The sequence below is a fragment of the Equus quagga genome, chromosome 1 (assembly GCF_021613505.1).
Source record: "Equus quagga isolate Etosha38 chromosome 1, UCLA_HA_Equagga_1.0, whole genome shotgun sequence".
Classification (NCBI taxonomy): Eukaryota; Metazoa; Chordata; class Mammalia; order Perissodactyla; family Equidae; genus Equus; species Equus quagga.
Genome location: NC_060267.1, coordinates 130,618,551 through 130,635,801, shown reverse-complemented (window position 1 = coordinate 130,635,801; position 17,251 = coordinate 130,618,551). Strand labels below are relative to the sequence as shown.

Sequence of the window (17,251 nt, the reverse complement as noted above, 5' to 3'; positions counted from 1 at the left end):
AGCATATCAGATGCAAAAGGGAAAACTAGGGCTGCCGGAATTACAATATAAGCATTATGTAGGGATGTCACTACACATCCTACAGTAAAGCTAGGAAACACCTAATAGGTGTGAAGGAGGTGATCAAGACTGTCACCAAGTTGAGACTTTCTCATTGAAGTTAATCAGAAGTCCTAAATGAGATTTGGAAAGGCAATGATTTTCTCCACATGGATTTCCAAGTTGTTTAATGCAGAGTCCATGCCTGTCCTAAGATCATCTTGTATACACAGGACTGGCAACTCCATACTACAGTCAGCCTTGACTTTGGAGACCAACTTTGGAGTTAGTCTGCCTGGGATCAACCCCAGTTGTGCCACTTGCTAACTGTAACACTGAACAAGTGATCTCCCCTCTAGCCTTGCCTTGCTCTCATATAAAACAGTGATATTACTAACAATACTTACTTCACAGGGTCATCATGTGGATTAAATGAGATACCATATGTGAGCCCTTCAGTGTTTGAAATATCATTATTTCATTTAGGCTACACGTAGGAAGTGCTTGACGAGCTATACTGATCATTTTTATTCTTATCAAGGGAACATACTGTAGTCAGGTGGGTGTGCTAAATGGGAAAATGATTCACAGACTCACATGCTTGCCTAAGAAAGGCAGGAGCCAGACCTTCCCCAGCTCCCCTTCCCCAACTCCTTCTAGAAGCCCTACCCTGGCTGGGGATTGGGAGGATGCTGTGCCCACTCTCCTGGACTCTGACTAGGCTTCTACAGAAGAGAGAGAATGCTCACATCAAGGGCTCTTCTCGGAAAGTTAAATAAATTGGGCAAGAAGCTTGTCCTCAGGCCGGCTTCCCTCATGGTTATATCATCATCTGTTATTTGGATGTTTACTCATGCTCAAACCTCACGTCAAGTAAAGTTCCGAGGTAGAGTCAACTTTCCATCAAAAACAAGGTCTTTCACTACTGTGTTCCTTATTCACGTTCTACATAGAACAAAAAGGCGGGGGGGGGGGGGTGTCTCTAATAATTTTCATGAGACGGTAAGGGGACCAGAAAGGGTGTCTTACATTTCTCTAGAGTCTTCTTCAGCCCTTAGAATATAAATAAGAACACAGTAGGTACCCAATTAACCCTTACTTGATAACTCCCAAAATCTTTTGTTCCTTGCTCTATCATAAATGCCTACAGCATAATTTAATTTGCAATGTTAGATACTACTTGCAATTACAAAGAAGTGAAATAGAATTATCAGAGGTGAACTGGGAATTTTGGTACCCCAAGACAAATATAATGAACTAAAAGTCCTTAATGAAATATTTAAACATGTACTTTACTATGACACCCAACACTATGCGAACTCTCAAAATAACTTATTCCTGAGGGCAGACTAAAATCTACCACCTGTAGTATATTGTACCTGAATATGTTTAGTGAATGTGGTACAGTGCATCTATAAGTTTCCACCCTACCAGTGTACACACTCTTTTAACTATCACCAAAATCTTGGCACATGTCCCCCTTTTCCGCACAAATTGAATAGCAGGGAGTTAAATACATGTCTCACATTACCAAGAGCTCATTCATTTCATTAACTACTAATACTAAAAACTACTTACTCCTAATACACGTGCAATATTTAATATTAAATGGCAATATCTAGACAGAGGTTTTACCTAAATATTCTTAGATGCCCTTGGGGTTCAGAGCAGGGATAAGGAAGTGAAACGTTGTGTACAATTCAGGTTATGCACATTTTTCTAGGGAAAATTACAGTTTTCACTGGCTTCTCAAAGAGTACATGACTCCCCAAAGTTAAAAACCACAGACAGAAGTTTTAAAAATTTGAAAGGGCAAATCTTATTTATTTGCTACATTTCTAAATTTGAGCAATTTCTAAATTTAGTCATCATGTGCACTGTCCAACTTTCCATCTCATATATTCACTTATTTCTACTGGTTTCAGGATTCTTTGGGAACTTTTATAATATTTTACACGGATATGTCAGAAACAAACCTAGTTCTAAAAGTTGCAAATCCTAACTAGCACCATAACCCTATCCGCTTTGGAAATCCAAGCCTACAATGAGACTAAGGGAGTTTACAAAAGGGGGAGAATTTTTTAAAGTTCCATAGAGGATGCAATCTAACATAATATAAAGGAGCTATGGGGTCCACTAAGTTAAGACAGCATAAATCGATCCTGGTGTCAGTCAATACCACTTCCAGAATTTCTCCAGTGAGCACAATCAGAGGTAGAGATTGATGAGGTGGGTGTGAATGTCAAGAGATTCCAGGGGGCTGGCCCAGTGGCCAAGTGGTTAAGTTTGCACGCTCCACTTCAGCGGCCCAGGGTTTCACCAGTTTGGATCCTGGGCACAGACATAGCACTGCTCGTTAGGCCACAATGAGGTGGCGTCCCACATAGCACAATCAGAGGCACTCACAACTAGAATATACAACTATATACTGGAGGGCTTTGGGGAGAAGGAAAAAAAAGATTGGCAACAGTTCTTAGCTCAGGTGCCAATCTTTAGGGGAAAAAAGGAGAGAGATTCTAGAAGGCTACTGAAGTTGCTATTGAAATAACTGGTTACAGACAGAGGTGACAGTAAGTAACTTTCTTTCATTAATATTGGTCTTCCTAATAACTGAAATAAAGCAAGCTCCTAATTATGTGTCACACAAACATATTTCCCAGCAAGGCTATTCGTTCCTCCTTATCCCCTTACCCACATGCTCACTTGTTAGAGAATCTCCCCATCATGCTCCTTTCTCAGAGAGACCCACTATAGCTCTGCTGAGGAGGCGTGCATCTCATGACTCCCTTGGCCACAGCTAACTGGACCTAGAACAGACTCTGGATGCAAGCTGGCCAATCAGATTCTTGGTTCTCTGAATTAGAAATTGAAACAGAGCAACTCTAGGGAGTCTCTATTGAGCACCTGAATGTAGAAGACACATATTCTTTCCTTGAGTGGCCAGTCTTTCATAAGTAGAATATAAAACACATATCAAGAGAGAAAATAAGAGAGAGAGTGAGAAACTGACTATGTCCTTATTCCTGATAATTTTCTAACCAACTTGATTCCAGCCCCCCAGACACCTGCCTTCCCTACCTACCCTTGGGGTCTGGAAGGAACTCTTATATGTTTCTAATAAGTCTCTCTTTTTTTTTTTCCTTCAACATATTTAAATGGGTTTCTGCTACCTACAACTATATTCTCCCTTAAACAAGAAGTGACTGAATGAATTAGTAAATAAATAAGCTGGATTCTCAAAGAGGACAAAGAAGAGGTTTCATAGGGAAAAGTTTCTGGGAGAGGTGAAAATCAGGAATGCTGGGATTCAAGAGGGGAAGATCTGACTTTGAGACACAAGATTTGGAACAATCCAAAAGACAAATCCTGAACAGGTGTGACCATCCCAGGGTCACAAACCACCTGAAGAGGAAGCTGAGAGGTGCCAGTTGAGAGACTCCCAGGCCAGGAGGCTGTCCATGTACCCTAAAGTTCCTGTAAATGGAGGCGAGTTCACATAGAAGTGTAACTGGATTAATGAGACCATCCTCATGGGAGTCCAATAATCCATAATAAAGAGCTTCCCCATCCCTGAAGTTCTGCTTCTAGTGAATTTGTCAAAGTCATTACCACCTGAAAGGACATGCCAAGCCTTTAATGAGCATCCTAAGAGAGAATCTCTCTCATTCCTCTGCTGTGGTTTTATTTTCCAGCCAGTTCTGGAGTTACTTCCTCCTATCCTTCTGGATGGGTTTCCAGGATAGGCGTGTTCCTTTGGCATTCTCTTATGCTCATTTACTTGACAAGAATGCATTTGTTCCTTCCTGCTTGCCCTCTCTCCTCTGTTGCTCCCAACAATGCAATCCCTTCCTCATTCTTGCATTCCATCCTTTCTGTATACCCCTTTGACAGCATCTTAAAGACACTGTCAGGCAGCACACTGCTGCTTCCACTCTATCAGGGCTTCCATTTCAGCACAAAATTCCCTGGTTTTCAAGCAAATCTGTTGTTTTCCCCTTCAAGACAGTAGAAAGAAAACAATTTTGGAGCTAAGCATATCTGAGATTCAAATCCCAGCTCTACTTAATGGTGAGACCTCAGGCAGGCCACTTAATCTCTCTGTGCCTTGTTTCTCATCTATAAAATGGAGATGCCACAGGTCTTGCAGGGCTGTTGAGCTCATACACATGGAAAGTAACTAGTAAGTTACTGGTACGTAGTAGGAGCTCAAAAATGCTTATTCTCCCTCCCTTGCAAGATCAATGTGAGACATGGACAAAAAACACCAAAAAAGTTAGTGAAAATATAAATAAATGACAGTTTAACAAATAGGTTTCATTTCTTTAAAGGCTTGTCCATGTCCTTATAAGATTGATCTCTATTTACCAAATGTCTCCTTCTAAAAGAATTCAAAATATTTCAGGACTCATGGTTACTAGCCCAGGTCAAGATTTTGAAAAAAGAGATATCATTCACAATTCTTTCCCACACAATGATGCATCAGGTTTTACCTTTTATATTATTTTTACATAAATACATACACTTTGATCATCACAAAGTGAAAGAACTGAGTGCAAAGTGTAAAGAAAAGTCAAGATATAGTAATCGTCCAATTAACCCAGGTTTTCTCAACCTTATACCTATTGATATTCTTGGCCAGATAATGTGGGGAGCTGTCCTATTCACTGTAGGATGTTTAGCAGCAGCCCTGGTTTCTACCCAGTAGATGCCAGTAGCATACCACACCAAGTTGCAACAACCAAAAATGTCTCCAGATATTGCCAAATATCCCCTGGGAGGCAAAAGTGCTCACAGATGAGAGCCACTAAGTTAACTTGATCAACATATATAGTCAAACCAGACAGTACAAGCCCAGGCACAGGATTATAAGATGGGAACTAGCTGCCTCAGTCTTTCCTTCTCTCCAGAATGTTCCTACTGAAAAAACAAAATGGCTGCATATCACTTCTAAGATACTATCAAATGGTGGCTTCACAGAGAAACAGAGAAGAAATTGCACGTGCCAGGATTCTGTTTGTCAGGCTGCCCTAGCTCTTGGCTGCTTGCCCACCCTCTGCCTAAAACCTACTTCCCAAACTTTTGAAAATGCTTTCCACAGCTTTCAGAATCTGACCTTTAGAGCAACTTTATCTATGTGTGCGTGTGAAATAGATTTACAATTTTCTATATTCCTGCAAAGCTGAACCACTTATTGAGTCCAAATGCCAACTGGGGGTGGTGGGAATTTACACAAAGATGTCAGCAGACTCCAAAACAACAACAAAAGAGCTCCACCTGCAACTAATTATAGAAACTGAAATTGCACTCTGGCCAGAAGAGGCCAGGTTCAGAACCCACCCCATCTGCTTTGGCCGATAAAATCACTGTTACTTTTTCTCCTGTCAACATAGGCTTGCTTCTTAAAATCCTCTGAGGATGTTGTCTATAGGGAATTTTATTGGGCAGTGAATGTTTTAAGGGTGACCGCTCCCTCTGCTTTCCCCTCCTGAAGCTTGGTTTCAATAAGTGCCTTTGGCACAAGTGAGACTAAAATAACCCATTCACTGAAATATTTCAAAATGTTTTCTTTGGTTGATTGTGTGCCGTTGCTATCACATCGCCAAAATAAAGTGATCCAAAGAGTAAATGGAAGATGGAAGTCATTTAGCTCTCCCAAGGTCCAGCACACAAGAATGTTTATTTTCCTCCCATTAGCCAAGTCTTTCATAAGAAAACCTGAGAATAAAAAATCTGTAAGGCTACTAATGCAGTGCACATGGCTGATCCTAGGGCTGACTGCAAGAGATTACTGAAGCAAAAACCAGCTGACATCTGTGACAAAGATGTATAGTTCACTTCAAATCATTCTCCTACATTATAGCAAACAAAGAAATCAACTGTTGGCCCCATGCCATCTCATCTATCTTCAGAACCAAAGGAAGTTTTCACCTACCCATGAAAGGCATTTAAAACTGTAGTTTCAGTCTGAGTAGGTTATTGCCCAAGTGTGGACCAAAGTTTTTCCACGTTTTTAGAAAGGCAGACAAAAGCTACAGTTCTCTAAAGAACTGAGGAAGACTATTTCAAGATGAGGAAGATAGACTTTTCTTTTTTTCTCCCTCTAAGATTCAGCATCCCAAGTTAGGTCGTGGCGCTAAACCAGTTTATATTATCCAGTTCTAAATCCATGTGCCCATGTAACATTGGGGAAAACACACACAGACACTCACACTTCAACTCAGAGCTAAAATGAAAAAACTTATACACAGATATGACATATGATTGACTTCTTAATTTCTCAGGTCTCTTGATATGACTTATAAGCCCTTAAAACATTTGGAGAAAGAGAGTGATCAAGGACAACTCGAGTCAGTGCAGGGGACATCTGTTTTTGTCCTGGAGCATCCCGTCACCCTTCATCTCAGTTCCTTTAGAGAACTGTTCCTCTCCCAATACCTGCAGTTCTAATAGGTCACCGGTCACAATAACCCCTTCTCACATACATACCTGTCCCCCGCCCCCCTGCCACATACTCTCACCAAGTCCTGGAGGCAGGAGATAACCAAGGCAGGACAGGGTCCTTCCACAAATTTTCCAAATGGGAAGTGAAGACATAAGGGCATCTTAACCCTTCAGTTGTGACCCTGGGGTACTGACAGTCAAGACTGCCCACCACATGAAAGAAAAATGAGGCTTACACATAGATAGAGGCAGATATCAAGAAGCAGAGATGAAGCAATGAGGAAAGACAGAGTCCTGCTACAGTTTGAGGCCCTGGATCCAGTCAACTCCAAGCTCCACACATGAGCCTTTCTCAATTTCATTACAGGAACTAATAAATTCCCCGTTTTTTGCTTACAGAGTTGAGTAGCATTTGTGTCACTACTTTGAAGTATTGCCCAATTCAATTAGTAAATAGGTTTCTTCATTATAATGTGTAAAGTCCTTTAAGATCTCATTTCACCTCACTGAAATGCTCCTATTTTTATGGTTATCATGACTTGTAATTATTATGAATGATTGTAATCAATTAATCATTTTCTATGTTTTATCTGTTAGGAAGGATTCAGCTGCAAGTAATAGAATACGCAACCAACAGTGACTTAAACAACCAAGGGTTTATTTCCTCACATGACTAGAAGTCTGGAGGAAGGCCATTGCTGGTGCTAGACAACTGCTCAGAGATGGCAGGACATATGTCTCTGTGCCTGTATTGGCCTTTCTTTCATGGTTACTATATGGCTAACATAGCTCCAGGCAACAGATCAACACTCAAGACAGGAAGAAAGGGGAAGGAGCATTGCTGGTGACATTTATTGCTTTTATCAGGAAATTAAAAGCTTTCCCAGAATCTCCCAGATTTCCACTTGGGTTTCATTGGCCAGATACTTGTGGAAGAGAAGGACCCTGAAGGGGCTGGCCCCGTGGCTGAGTGGTTAAGTTCGCACACTCCGCTGCAGGCGGCCCATTGTTTCGTTGGTTCGAATCCTGGGCGCAGACATGGCACTGCTTATCAAACCATGCTGAAGCAGTGTCCCACATGCCACAACTAGAAGGACCCACAATGAAGAATATACAACTATGTACCAGGGGACTTTGGGGAGAAAAAGGAAAAAAATAAATCTTAAAAAAAAAAAAACAGGGCTATTTTAAATAAATGAATGAATAAATAAATAAAAAGAGAAGGAGCCTGAAGGTGAGCCATTAACCAGGCATCATTAGGACACTCTAGAAGGCCCAGCCACTGAAGGAACCTTTGACCACAGTGAAGGTGCTCATCCACCTTCACAGGTCTCAAACTTTAATGTCTTGCTTCCAGAGCTGCTCCTGAAGCAGCCTTGCCCAAAGTATGGCCTTTATACCCTTAGTTCTAGGAATATTTATAGTTTATAACAGATGGGATTGTTTTAGAATATATACATATTCACTCTACTCCCTCTGCTTTGGCAGAGAGTAGATTTCCCTGACCCTACTAACTTTGGGCTTGACCATGTAACATGCTTTAGGGAATAGAGCATTAGTGAACATGATGGAAACAGAGGCTTTAAATGTGTTTGTGTGGTGTGGTGGACACATTTGGTATCTGTGATCCACCAAGAGCAGACGAAGCCCTGAAGAGCTACCGTTCCAAGAAGAATGTGGAGAAATATGGAACACACCTAACACAACTTTCAGCCTAGAACCTAACTAAGTTGCAGCCAACTTGCAGATATGTGAGGGAGAGGTAAATACTTGTCTTTTTAAGCCAGTAAGATTGGGGATGGCTTGTTACACAGTATTACTGCAGCAATAGCTGCCTAATACATAGTTGCTCAGTTTAAGATAAAGTTTCATAGTCAAGTAAGTTTGGGAAATTGCTGGATTATGCAAATTTAATAAATATTTTTTAACTGCAAGAGATAGAGCATTTCACATGCTAATGTGTCGTATTAGTTTGCTATGGCCGCCATAACAAAGTATCACAAACTGGGTGGTTTAAACAACAAAAATTTATTGTCTCACAGTTCTGTAGGATAGAAGTTTGAGATCAAGGTGTTGGCAGGGTTGCTTCCTTCTGAAGTCTGTGAGGGAAGGATCTGTTCCAGGCCTCTCTCCTTGGCTCGTAGATGGCCGTCTTCACCATCTCTTCACATGGTCTTTCCTCTGTGCATGTCTATGTGTCTGTCCAAATTTCCCCTTTTACTAAGGACACCAGTCATGTTGGATTAGGGCCCACTCTAATGACCTCATTTTATCTTGCTTACCTCTGTAAAAACCCTGTCTCCAAATACAGTCACATTCTGAGATATTGGGGGTTAAGATTCAAACATATCTTTGGGGGGGGCACAATTCAACCCATAACATACGCATTATGAATTTCTAGGATAGGTGTATCTAGTATGTTGTGTCTCAAGTTTATTTGACCAGATAATCCCCTGTGGAAAGTGTCATTTCCCTGAATACACATTGGAAAACTGGCTTGGAGGGATCCATGGATCTTAGACTTAGGGTAGTAGAAGGAATGGAGCCTGAAAGAAGTCATTTGTCTTATCCAGGCCTATCTGAGTAGTGAATAGATTTAAGTCCCACTCACAAACCTGATGGACCCAACACTCCAGGGCTGCAGCCCTTGACTTCACAAACACTCAGTATTCAAGGTGATTGCAGCTGCATTGAACTGTTGGCAACAACCCTTCACAATGCAGCTGCCTCATCATCTTCTCAACAGGAGACAGAATTAGTTCTATCACCCACTTCTAATTGGTACAACTCTCCACATCTGGACACTCACAATGAAATGAACATTTTAGAAAAGAGTTGAATGACCCCTGTTGAAATGGCCCTGCAGTTATACAAATAAAAGAAAAAATAATAATAAACATGGAAATGTGATCCATCTCGACCTTTTCAAGTTACAGGCTCAAAATGAGAATCAATAAATCATATGTTGAAACTAGCTCAAAAATTCATCAAAAACCCATATTAATATTGATTTAGAGTAGATTATTTCCTATTGTGTTAAGCCAGAAATAGAAATGATCACATATTGCTTAAAAGCCATAACATTCTCCAGACAGGTTTACTTACACTTCTTAGGTTACATTTCCCAATGACCTTGTCCCACTTCTGCACACACACAAGATGGGTAAATATTAGATTTAGTACAATCTCCCAGTGTGTGATGCTATTTATATTCGTGCAGATCTTTCGCTAGCCACACACAACTGAGAAAAATGTGCAAAAATTGCTTTATGTCACCTAATTTGGAAAAAAATAATCCACTAAAAACTAGAAAGTTAATAATTGCAAAAAATATCCAGGAATATGAAAAGTCACTAACTTACATGCACCACACTGAAAGACATAAGTCATTATGAACTTTCTAAAAATGTATTCTCTACCATGTTTTCTCTCTCTGATCTCCATCACGTAGGTGAATGGAGCTGTAGAAAAAAGACAACCATATAAACTTTTAGAGACAATTGGGTCACCTTACTTCCCTGTAGCTGCATTCTCCCTCCCCCAACATCCACCCCAACCCCACAGGCCATTAAAACTAATAAGGGGGCTCCCTCAAGTGGTAGCCAAACATCCATTCTAAATCTTTTCTCCTCACCTCTCCCCAAATCAGTACTGCAGATGTCCATTGAGAGCATGGACTATAGGTCATGCCATTCCAAAGATTTAGGTGTCCATCATACTCTACCACCTTCAAAAAAGTACATCATGAAGCAAAAAGTACAAGTGGTATCATAAGGATAACTTTGCTCCATGCACTCCAGTTTACACAAACAAGTCAATGATTCCAAATGTCAGGACAGTAACTCTTAGCAGTCTCAAATTTCTTTATATTCATGCAGATCTGTGTGGCTGAAAAGTAGAGCCTTGGAGAGAACATGGAGGGTGGGAGTTGGGAGATCTGGGGTGGACTATCCATCCAGGAACCTGAGTATCTACCTTTTGCACACAAGAAATTTGGGCACAACCACTTACCCATTGGCTCCAAGGTTCCAAAGAGTCCTGCACTTCCTGTAACACAGGGAGGGTGTTCAACATCCTCCCTTAGATCTGGAGTTGGCTTTAGCTCCCTGGGACAGAACCACTAGGACTTCAAAATATACTGCAAAGGAATTGATGAGTGAGAGCCCACTATAACACAGCACATAAGGGTGAAAGATCTGTGCTAGTGAGCATGAAATTCACAGAACTATCAATTTCATATATGAGAGCACTTGAGCTTTCTCACCTCCACCCTATAATGGACCTGCTTCCCGTATCTATTCACATAGTATAATTCAAATTATTTTAGATCATCCGAATTTAGGTTAGTGAAATTCTAATTTTCCACATACCCCCTGGTAGAACTATATTCTAGACGCAGTAGTTGTTGTGGGTAAGAAACCACAGTCAAGTGTCCCTTATCTCTTTTATATTCTTTTCTTCTATACAGAAAAGGTTTCCATAATTTTTCCTCTAAAAAGAAATTATAGTACATTATAAGAAATGGTAGAAACCCTAAGCAGCACAAAACCCATTCCTGGGGAAAAAAATAAATTCCTAATTAAGACAGAAAATCCTGATTAAACTAAATCACATTCTTAATCATTCTATCAAAACTAGTCACTTTTTTATCCAACATATATGAAGTACAATCTTCCTGTTATACTAAGATTCTGTTCACAGCTCAGTTATCCTACAAGGAGGCAGTGAACATAAAGTTAAGATCTTAGATGTTGGCGTGAGATAGACCAAAGCCTTAAAGCCCAGCTCTGTCACTCACCAGCTGTGTGAACTTGGGCAAGCTACTTATTCTCTCTACATTTATTTTTCATCTGCAAAATGAGAAAAAGTCTAGCACCTACCTCAGATGACTGATGCAAACACTAGATAAGATAATGTACACGAAGCACTAAGCACAATGCCTCGCACACAGCCAGCCCACAACAGATGTCTACTGGTAGCAGTAGCAGTAATAATAGAAACACCAGCCACAGTAGAAGTCTGGATTGTTCCCCAAACTTTATTTCATCTAGCTCCACTTTTTGAGAAACATAAAAACCCCACTGGTAGAAATTTCTAGTGCTCCCTCATATCTGACTTTCCCCTCCTTCCTGGAAAGAAGAGAGGACTACACTTCCCGCTCCCTGGTGCTCGTATCACTTCCAGACCAAGGAACTGAGCAGCCAGTGTGCCATCTCCAGGCACTCTCTTCCTCTGCAGTAGCAGCTCTTGAAGCCACGTGCCAAAATGCAGAAAGCCCAGATCCTGAGTCACTGCCTGGAGGAGAGCTGCCCTGGAGAGTCGCTTGACCTACTTCATAATTCAGGTGAACAAGAAACACATCTCTGCTGTGTTAAGCCACTGAAATTTAAAGTTTGTTGATTACTGCAGCAGGATCTACCTTATCCCAACCAACAGGCGCTCACCCCTAAAAGGGATCCTGACACACTTCCAAGGGTGGAGGGAAGGGTGCTTCAATTTTTTGAAAATAACTTGCTTTTTGTCAATCTTTATAATTTTACTTTGTAATACTATCTCACATTGCAAATAAATTGACTTTTCAAAGTCTCCATGCTTCTTCCTCCTTTTATATTTTTAACCTAAAAAAGAAAATAATGACATTTTACTTATAGTTAATATATAGATTAATACTAGGCTTTCATTGGGTCATATGTCACCCCCAGTACCCAAGGTAGCCTGTGATCACAGTAGGTTCCAGAACAAGGAAGGGGTAACAGGAGCACCCTCGAGTATTTATTTGCTTCTGGCTTAAGGCAACATGGGACAGTTAAGCGGAATTATAGATATTATCTAGTTTAAACTGAACTAACCCTTACGAAACAGTCAAAGGGTTTAAATTGTTTTTACCAAGAGTAAAAAGGTTTTGTTTGTCATTAAAATTTACCTCAATATATTATTTATTTTACTTTGTCTCTCCCATATTTAATTCTTTTTTTTTTTTTTTTTTGAGGAAGATTAGCCCTGAGCTAACATCTGCCACCAATCCTCCTCTTTTTGCCGAGGAAGACTGGCCCTGAGCTAACATCCATGCCCATCTTCCTCTGTTTTATATGTTGGATGCCTACCACAGCATGGCTTGCCAAGTGGTGCCATATCCACAACCAAGATCCGAACCAGTGAACCCTGGGCCGCCAAGAAGCAGAACTTGTGAACTTAACAGCTGCTGCCACCAGGCCGGCCCTCTCCCGTATTTAATGTTTGTGAATGTAGCATAGTAGCAAATGGTGTAATTTTTAAATAAATATAGATGTATAATTGGGGGTGTGTACTCAGAAAAAATTTAGTGATAGAAGCATAAAATAAAAGTAATCTTGGAGCTGACAGTTTAAAGAATGGCCTTCTTGTCACTACTTGCATCATTCCTAAACTGCTTTAGCCATTTTCCAAACAACTGAAAAAGGAGAAAATCAGTACAGAACTGGGGAAGTGCACATAGCAGTAACAGGTTCAATAAGGACTTCGTGAACCAGCAAAGTCAGAAAAAAGCAGAAATGATAGTGAAAAGCACTAATTTGACTTAGGAACAAAGAACAAAGCTTTCTGTTCCAACTAAAAATCACATTTCCACATCTGAAAATCAGCAAAGGCTCTGTCAGATAATCAAAGGGATAAAGCGATTGCTCTCCACACACAGAAGGAGAACGAAGAGCAGTTTCTCATTCAGATCAGAAATGCTCCTACTGGTGCTTGGACTCCAAAGGGGTGGTAGCCAGGGAAACAGATAGGAAGGTCAGCAGATAACCCCAAGAGAGGCAGAGAGAGCTTCATGAGGCCAACATCAAGACCATTTATCAGAGAATCACTAGGTTTAGCCAAGTTAGAATTATCTCAAATTTCTACAGAAAGTTAAATGATATCTGGCAATTTTTTTTCAGCCAAATGGCACAGCATCCTCTCCTCCCCATCTCTTAGCACTTACCTCACTGCTAATAAGAGGTGAAGCTGGGGTTTAAACCCAGGCACGCCTGACTCCAAAGCCCTTATGAAAACAGCAGCATAAAAATGAGCCTCACAGAATAGGTAGGATTTGAAAATGGAGACCGGCTGGGACAGAAAGGGAAGAGGTAGGGAGAGAGGGTGCTGAGAAGCCGCTAGTGAAAGGGAACAGAAAAAGCAAAGGATTGGAGGTGGGAAACCCTGAGTCTGTGCAGGAATTATAAAGTGGCAGGGAGCACAGGAGATGTGGAGGGAGGTGGTATGACACAAGGCTGGAAAGGCTGGCTCAGGCCTTCCCGCAGAAGGTGCTATAGGTCAGGCAAAGAGGTAGACTTCATTCTAGAGGCGATGAGTAATTATTGAGGGCTTTAAAGCAGGGGAATGGTATAACTGCAGGTAGACACTCAGGAAACTAATCTTGCTATGACATGGAAGATGGATCAAAGAAGAATAAGAAGGTGCCTTGTACATAGTGGATGCTTGATTGATATTGAATGGATAAAGGCAGAAAGACCAGGTTAAAATTTATTGTGTTTCTCTAACATGATATAAAACCCCTTCCACCCAATCCCATTTAATATTGTTCAGTTTGCTATTTAGAGAACTCTACTCATTCTAGAAGAAAATAATGCTGCTGTTGCTTCAAAAAAAAGAAAAAAATCAATCCACCAGTCAAATGTGGCCCTGTAAATGTTGCTGTTAAAGTGTCTACTCTTGCAAAAATTAACATTTTCCTCTTCTATTCAGAGGGAAGTACAGCTGAGCTGCTGTTGCGACTGCTGAAAAAGAGAATAAAATTAACCAAATACAAAAGTTAGATAATGAGGTGTGATGTCCCTCTTCTGAAACAGTGTGAAAAGGTTATAGGAAAGTAAGGAGAGCACAAGCTGTAACCTCATATTTCCTATGCCCTCTTGTAGTCTCTAAGTCGAACACACACTAAGCCATAGCTTTCTTGATGATGTCAAATTTTCTTCTGCATAGGTCGTGGTACCATCTGCAAAGCATCAACCACTCAGTGAGAAGCCAAGGCTGAAAAACACTGAGATGAGTCATAACCTACCTGATTTTCTTCATGAGAAACCCTCATCTGCTCCTTGAGGACAGACATCCGGGCTGCCTCTTCTTTCCTCAAGACTCTTTCCTTTTTGAGCTCAGGACTCCAGAAAGTCTTGATACTGTTCATGGAAGATCCCAACTTGCTGTCCTTGATGTCTAGCTCTTTCCGGAGGAGGTCATTCTCTCTCTGAAGTTCCTTGAGCTGGGCTTGAAGGTCTAACATTGTGCTATCCCTTACCTGCCTCAACATGGAGGGAACCTGGTGGTGGTGATGATGGGATGAACTGGTCAGACCACCATGTTGATCTGTGTATGAAAGGACATCTGTGTGGGAAAGTCCAGCAGAAGCAATATTGGGACTACTCCCCATGGCTGTGACTCGACCTCCATATACAGCTCGATTTGTGGCCCTTCCCAGAGTCATAGTGCCCTTTGGGTAAGTTGTAGAAGCCACTCCTTCATGATCACTCAGATACATGGGTCCAGACGTAGCATAAGCTGCATTTAGGGACTGGATATTCTCCATGGACAGAGTCTTGCCTGTTCCTCCACCTCCCCCACTACTCGTTCTTCGGTGGCCCAAACGAGGAGATCTTGGCAAACGAGGAGATCTGGAAGGGCTACCTTCCAGATTGGTGATTGTTCTTGCACTTCCATACATTTTTCTTCTATTACGAGGTGCTACTGAAGAGAAAGAATGCTATGCTAAGTTGGGGATTAAGCTGGTATTTCCACCGTTGGCCAGAATTTTCACCGCATTCTTTTCACAGTCTGTACCAGAAAATGAGACCAATCAGAGATCTGAAAAATAAGAAAAAACATAATTAAAACAAACTTCTTTAGAACCTGGACTATAACTGCATTATAGTCTTTAAAATATATAGGTAGATAGATGATAGATTGATGATGATAATGATAGATGAACAATATAGATAGATAGATAGATAGATAGACAGACAGATAGATAGATATAGATAAACAGATAGATAGATAGATAGATGTAGATAGATAGACAGATAAGTAGATAGATAGATAAAGACAGATAAATAGATGGATAGATAGTCACACCCATGTTCATTTAAGAAGAAAAGTGACTCTAAACTTTACTTACTACATGTGAACATCTTGTAAATTCCCCCCACCCTGTTCCCAAGCAAAGTGAAAAATTCTCAGAGCAAAAAAGCAGCTCCTTTTTCCTTAGGAAAATGAAGCTTTGCATTTCGGTTTGTGCTAAGTGACAGTTGGGACCTCCAGAAAATTCACCATAGAATTCCTCATCAGAGAGAGCTTAACTATAAAATACACCATCCTAGGGGCATGACCCCCAAACACAAGTGACTTGACAGTGACTCTAAGAAGCTGCTGCTTCCTAGGATGTCAAATAATAATCAAGCCTGCTGATTAGTAACCTCCCCCTCCTGTACCCATTACAGACATCAGTAATCCAACACAGTCCTCTTTTCCACTAAGTTCAGAACTCCTCTCAACACAACCGTCTAGATGGTTTATCACCAATCAACTGGCACTGACACATGAGTTGGAATCTATTGGTCATCTCAGAGCTAGAAGAAAAAGAAGTGACTCAACCAATGAAACTCCTATACATACAGCCGGATCCTAAATGCTATCACTAGAGAAAATGGCAGTCCTGTCTCTTTCCCCTTTCACACACATCTTTCAGACTGGCGTTTTGGGACTTCTTTCCCATTTTGGTTGACCTAAATATTCATACTAACCACTCCACATCTATACAGAAATGGCACAGGGGAACAGTACACCATGTTAGAGCTCCTGGTCCCATAACCCCTAGAGAAAAGTAGTAGAAGCTCCCTGTCATGGCTACTCAAGTACTTTGGTGCAGCTTTTATGTAGCCAGGGCTGCAGGGTAGTGATTATTCCTTCAGTGTTAGGACTCAAATGGCCTCAATAGGGTTCATCATGGCTTCCTGCTCTTCCTCTTAGTTTAGTATACATTCCCTTTTTTCTGCTTTTAGACACTAAGACCATAGATTGTGAAAAAGGGCAAACCGAGGTTCAACTCTCCACTCTAATACTGACTAGCTGAGTGACCTTAGGCAAATTATTTAACTGTTATGAGCTTCCTTTCCCCAACTGATAAAACATGGGTAATATCACCTAACTCATAGTATTATGAGAAATAAGATGATGTTTTTAAAACATTCACTTTAGTGCCTAGCACAGAATAGTCAATACCTAGTTTTTGTTGGTAGTATCAATGAGATAAGTACATTATAATAGCATTATACAGGGCATCTTTTATTTTTACCTGCCTCTCATTCATTTTCTGCCCCTCCCACCCCACTTTCTGGTAATATTCTATTTTCCTTAGAGAAATTGTTCCCAACTCTACGCACAGTTCATTAAGTTTAGGTAAGGCTGACTCCTTTGCTCCATCCTAGAGGGTGCCAGGGGTGACAAAATGACCTAGGCCTGGCCAATCATCATATTCCAGCTCCCAGACATGACAGCTGGTTTAGGGATGAGCATGTGACCCATACTGGTCCAAAAAGCCTCCATACTATGACTTTAGTTGGAACAATTGGGCTAGATAAGCTTTTTCAGCTAGAATTACTTGCTTTCAACATGGAGCTTCTGAGTACCACCATATGGAAAGGGCTTCCCTGAGAATGAAGCTAATACACAGGAAAGCAGAGCCAAACTTCAAACCAGGTGATGTTACTTGGATCCAACAGTCACTAAAGCTACATCTATCCCC

At 40.9% G+C, this 17,251-nt stretch overlaps 1 protein-coding gene across 1 annotated transcript in view; it reads right to left on the bottom strand.

Annotated features, from left to right (window-relative positions):
* The window catches only part of ERC2 (ELKS/RAB6-interacting/CAST family member 2), a 703,663-nt gene extending 688,488 nt beyond the window's left edge, over nucleotides 1-15,175 (bottom strand). Inside the window, exon 1 of the mRNA XM_046646460.1 lies at nucleotides 14,519-15,175. Within this exon, the coding sequence (XP_046502416.1) occupies nucleotides 14,519-15,175 (657 nt within the window). The remainder of the gene's footprint in view (nucleotides 1-14,518) is intronic.
* Nucleotides 15,176-17,251: the final 2,076 nt, after the last annotated feature.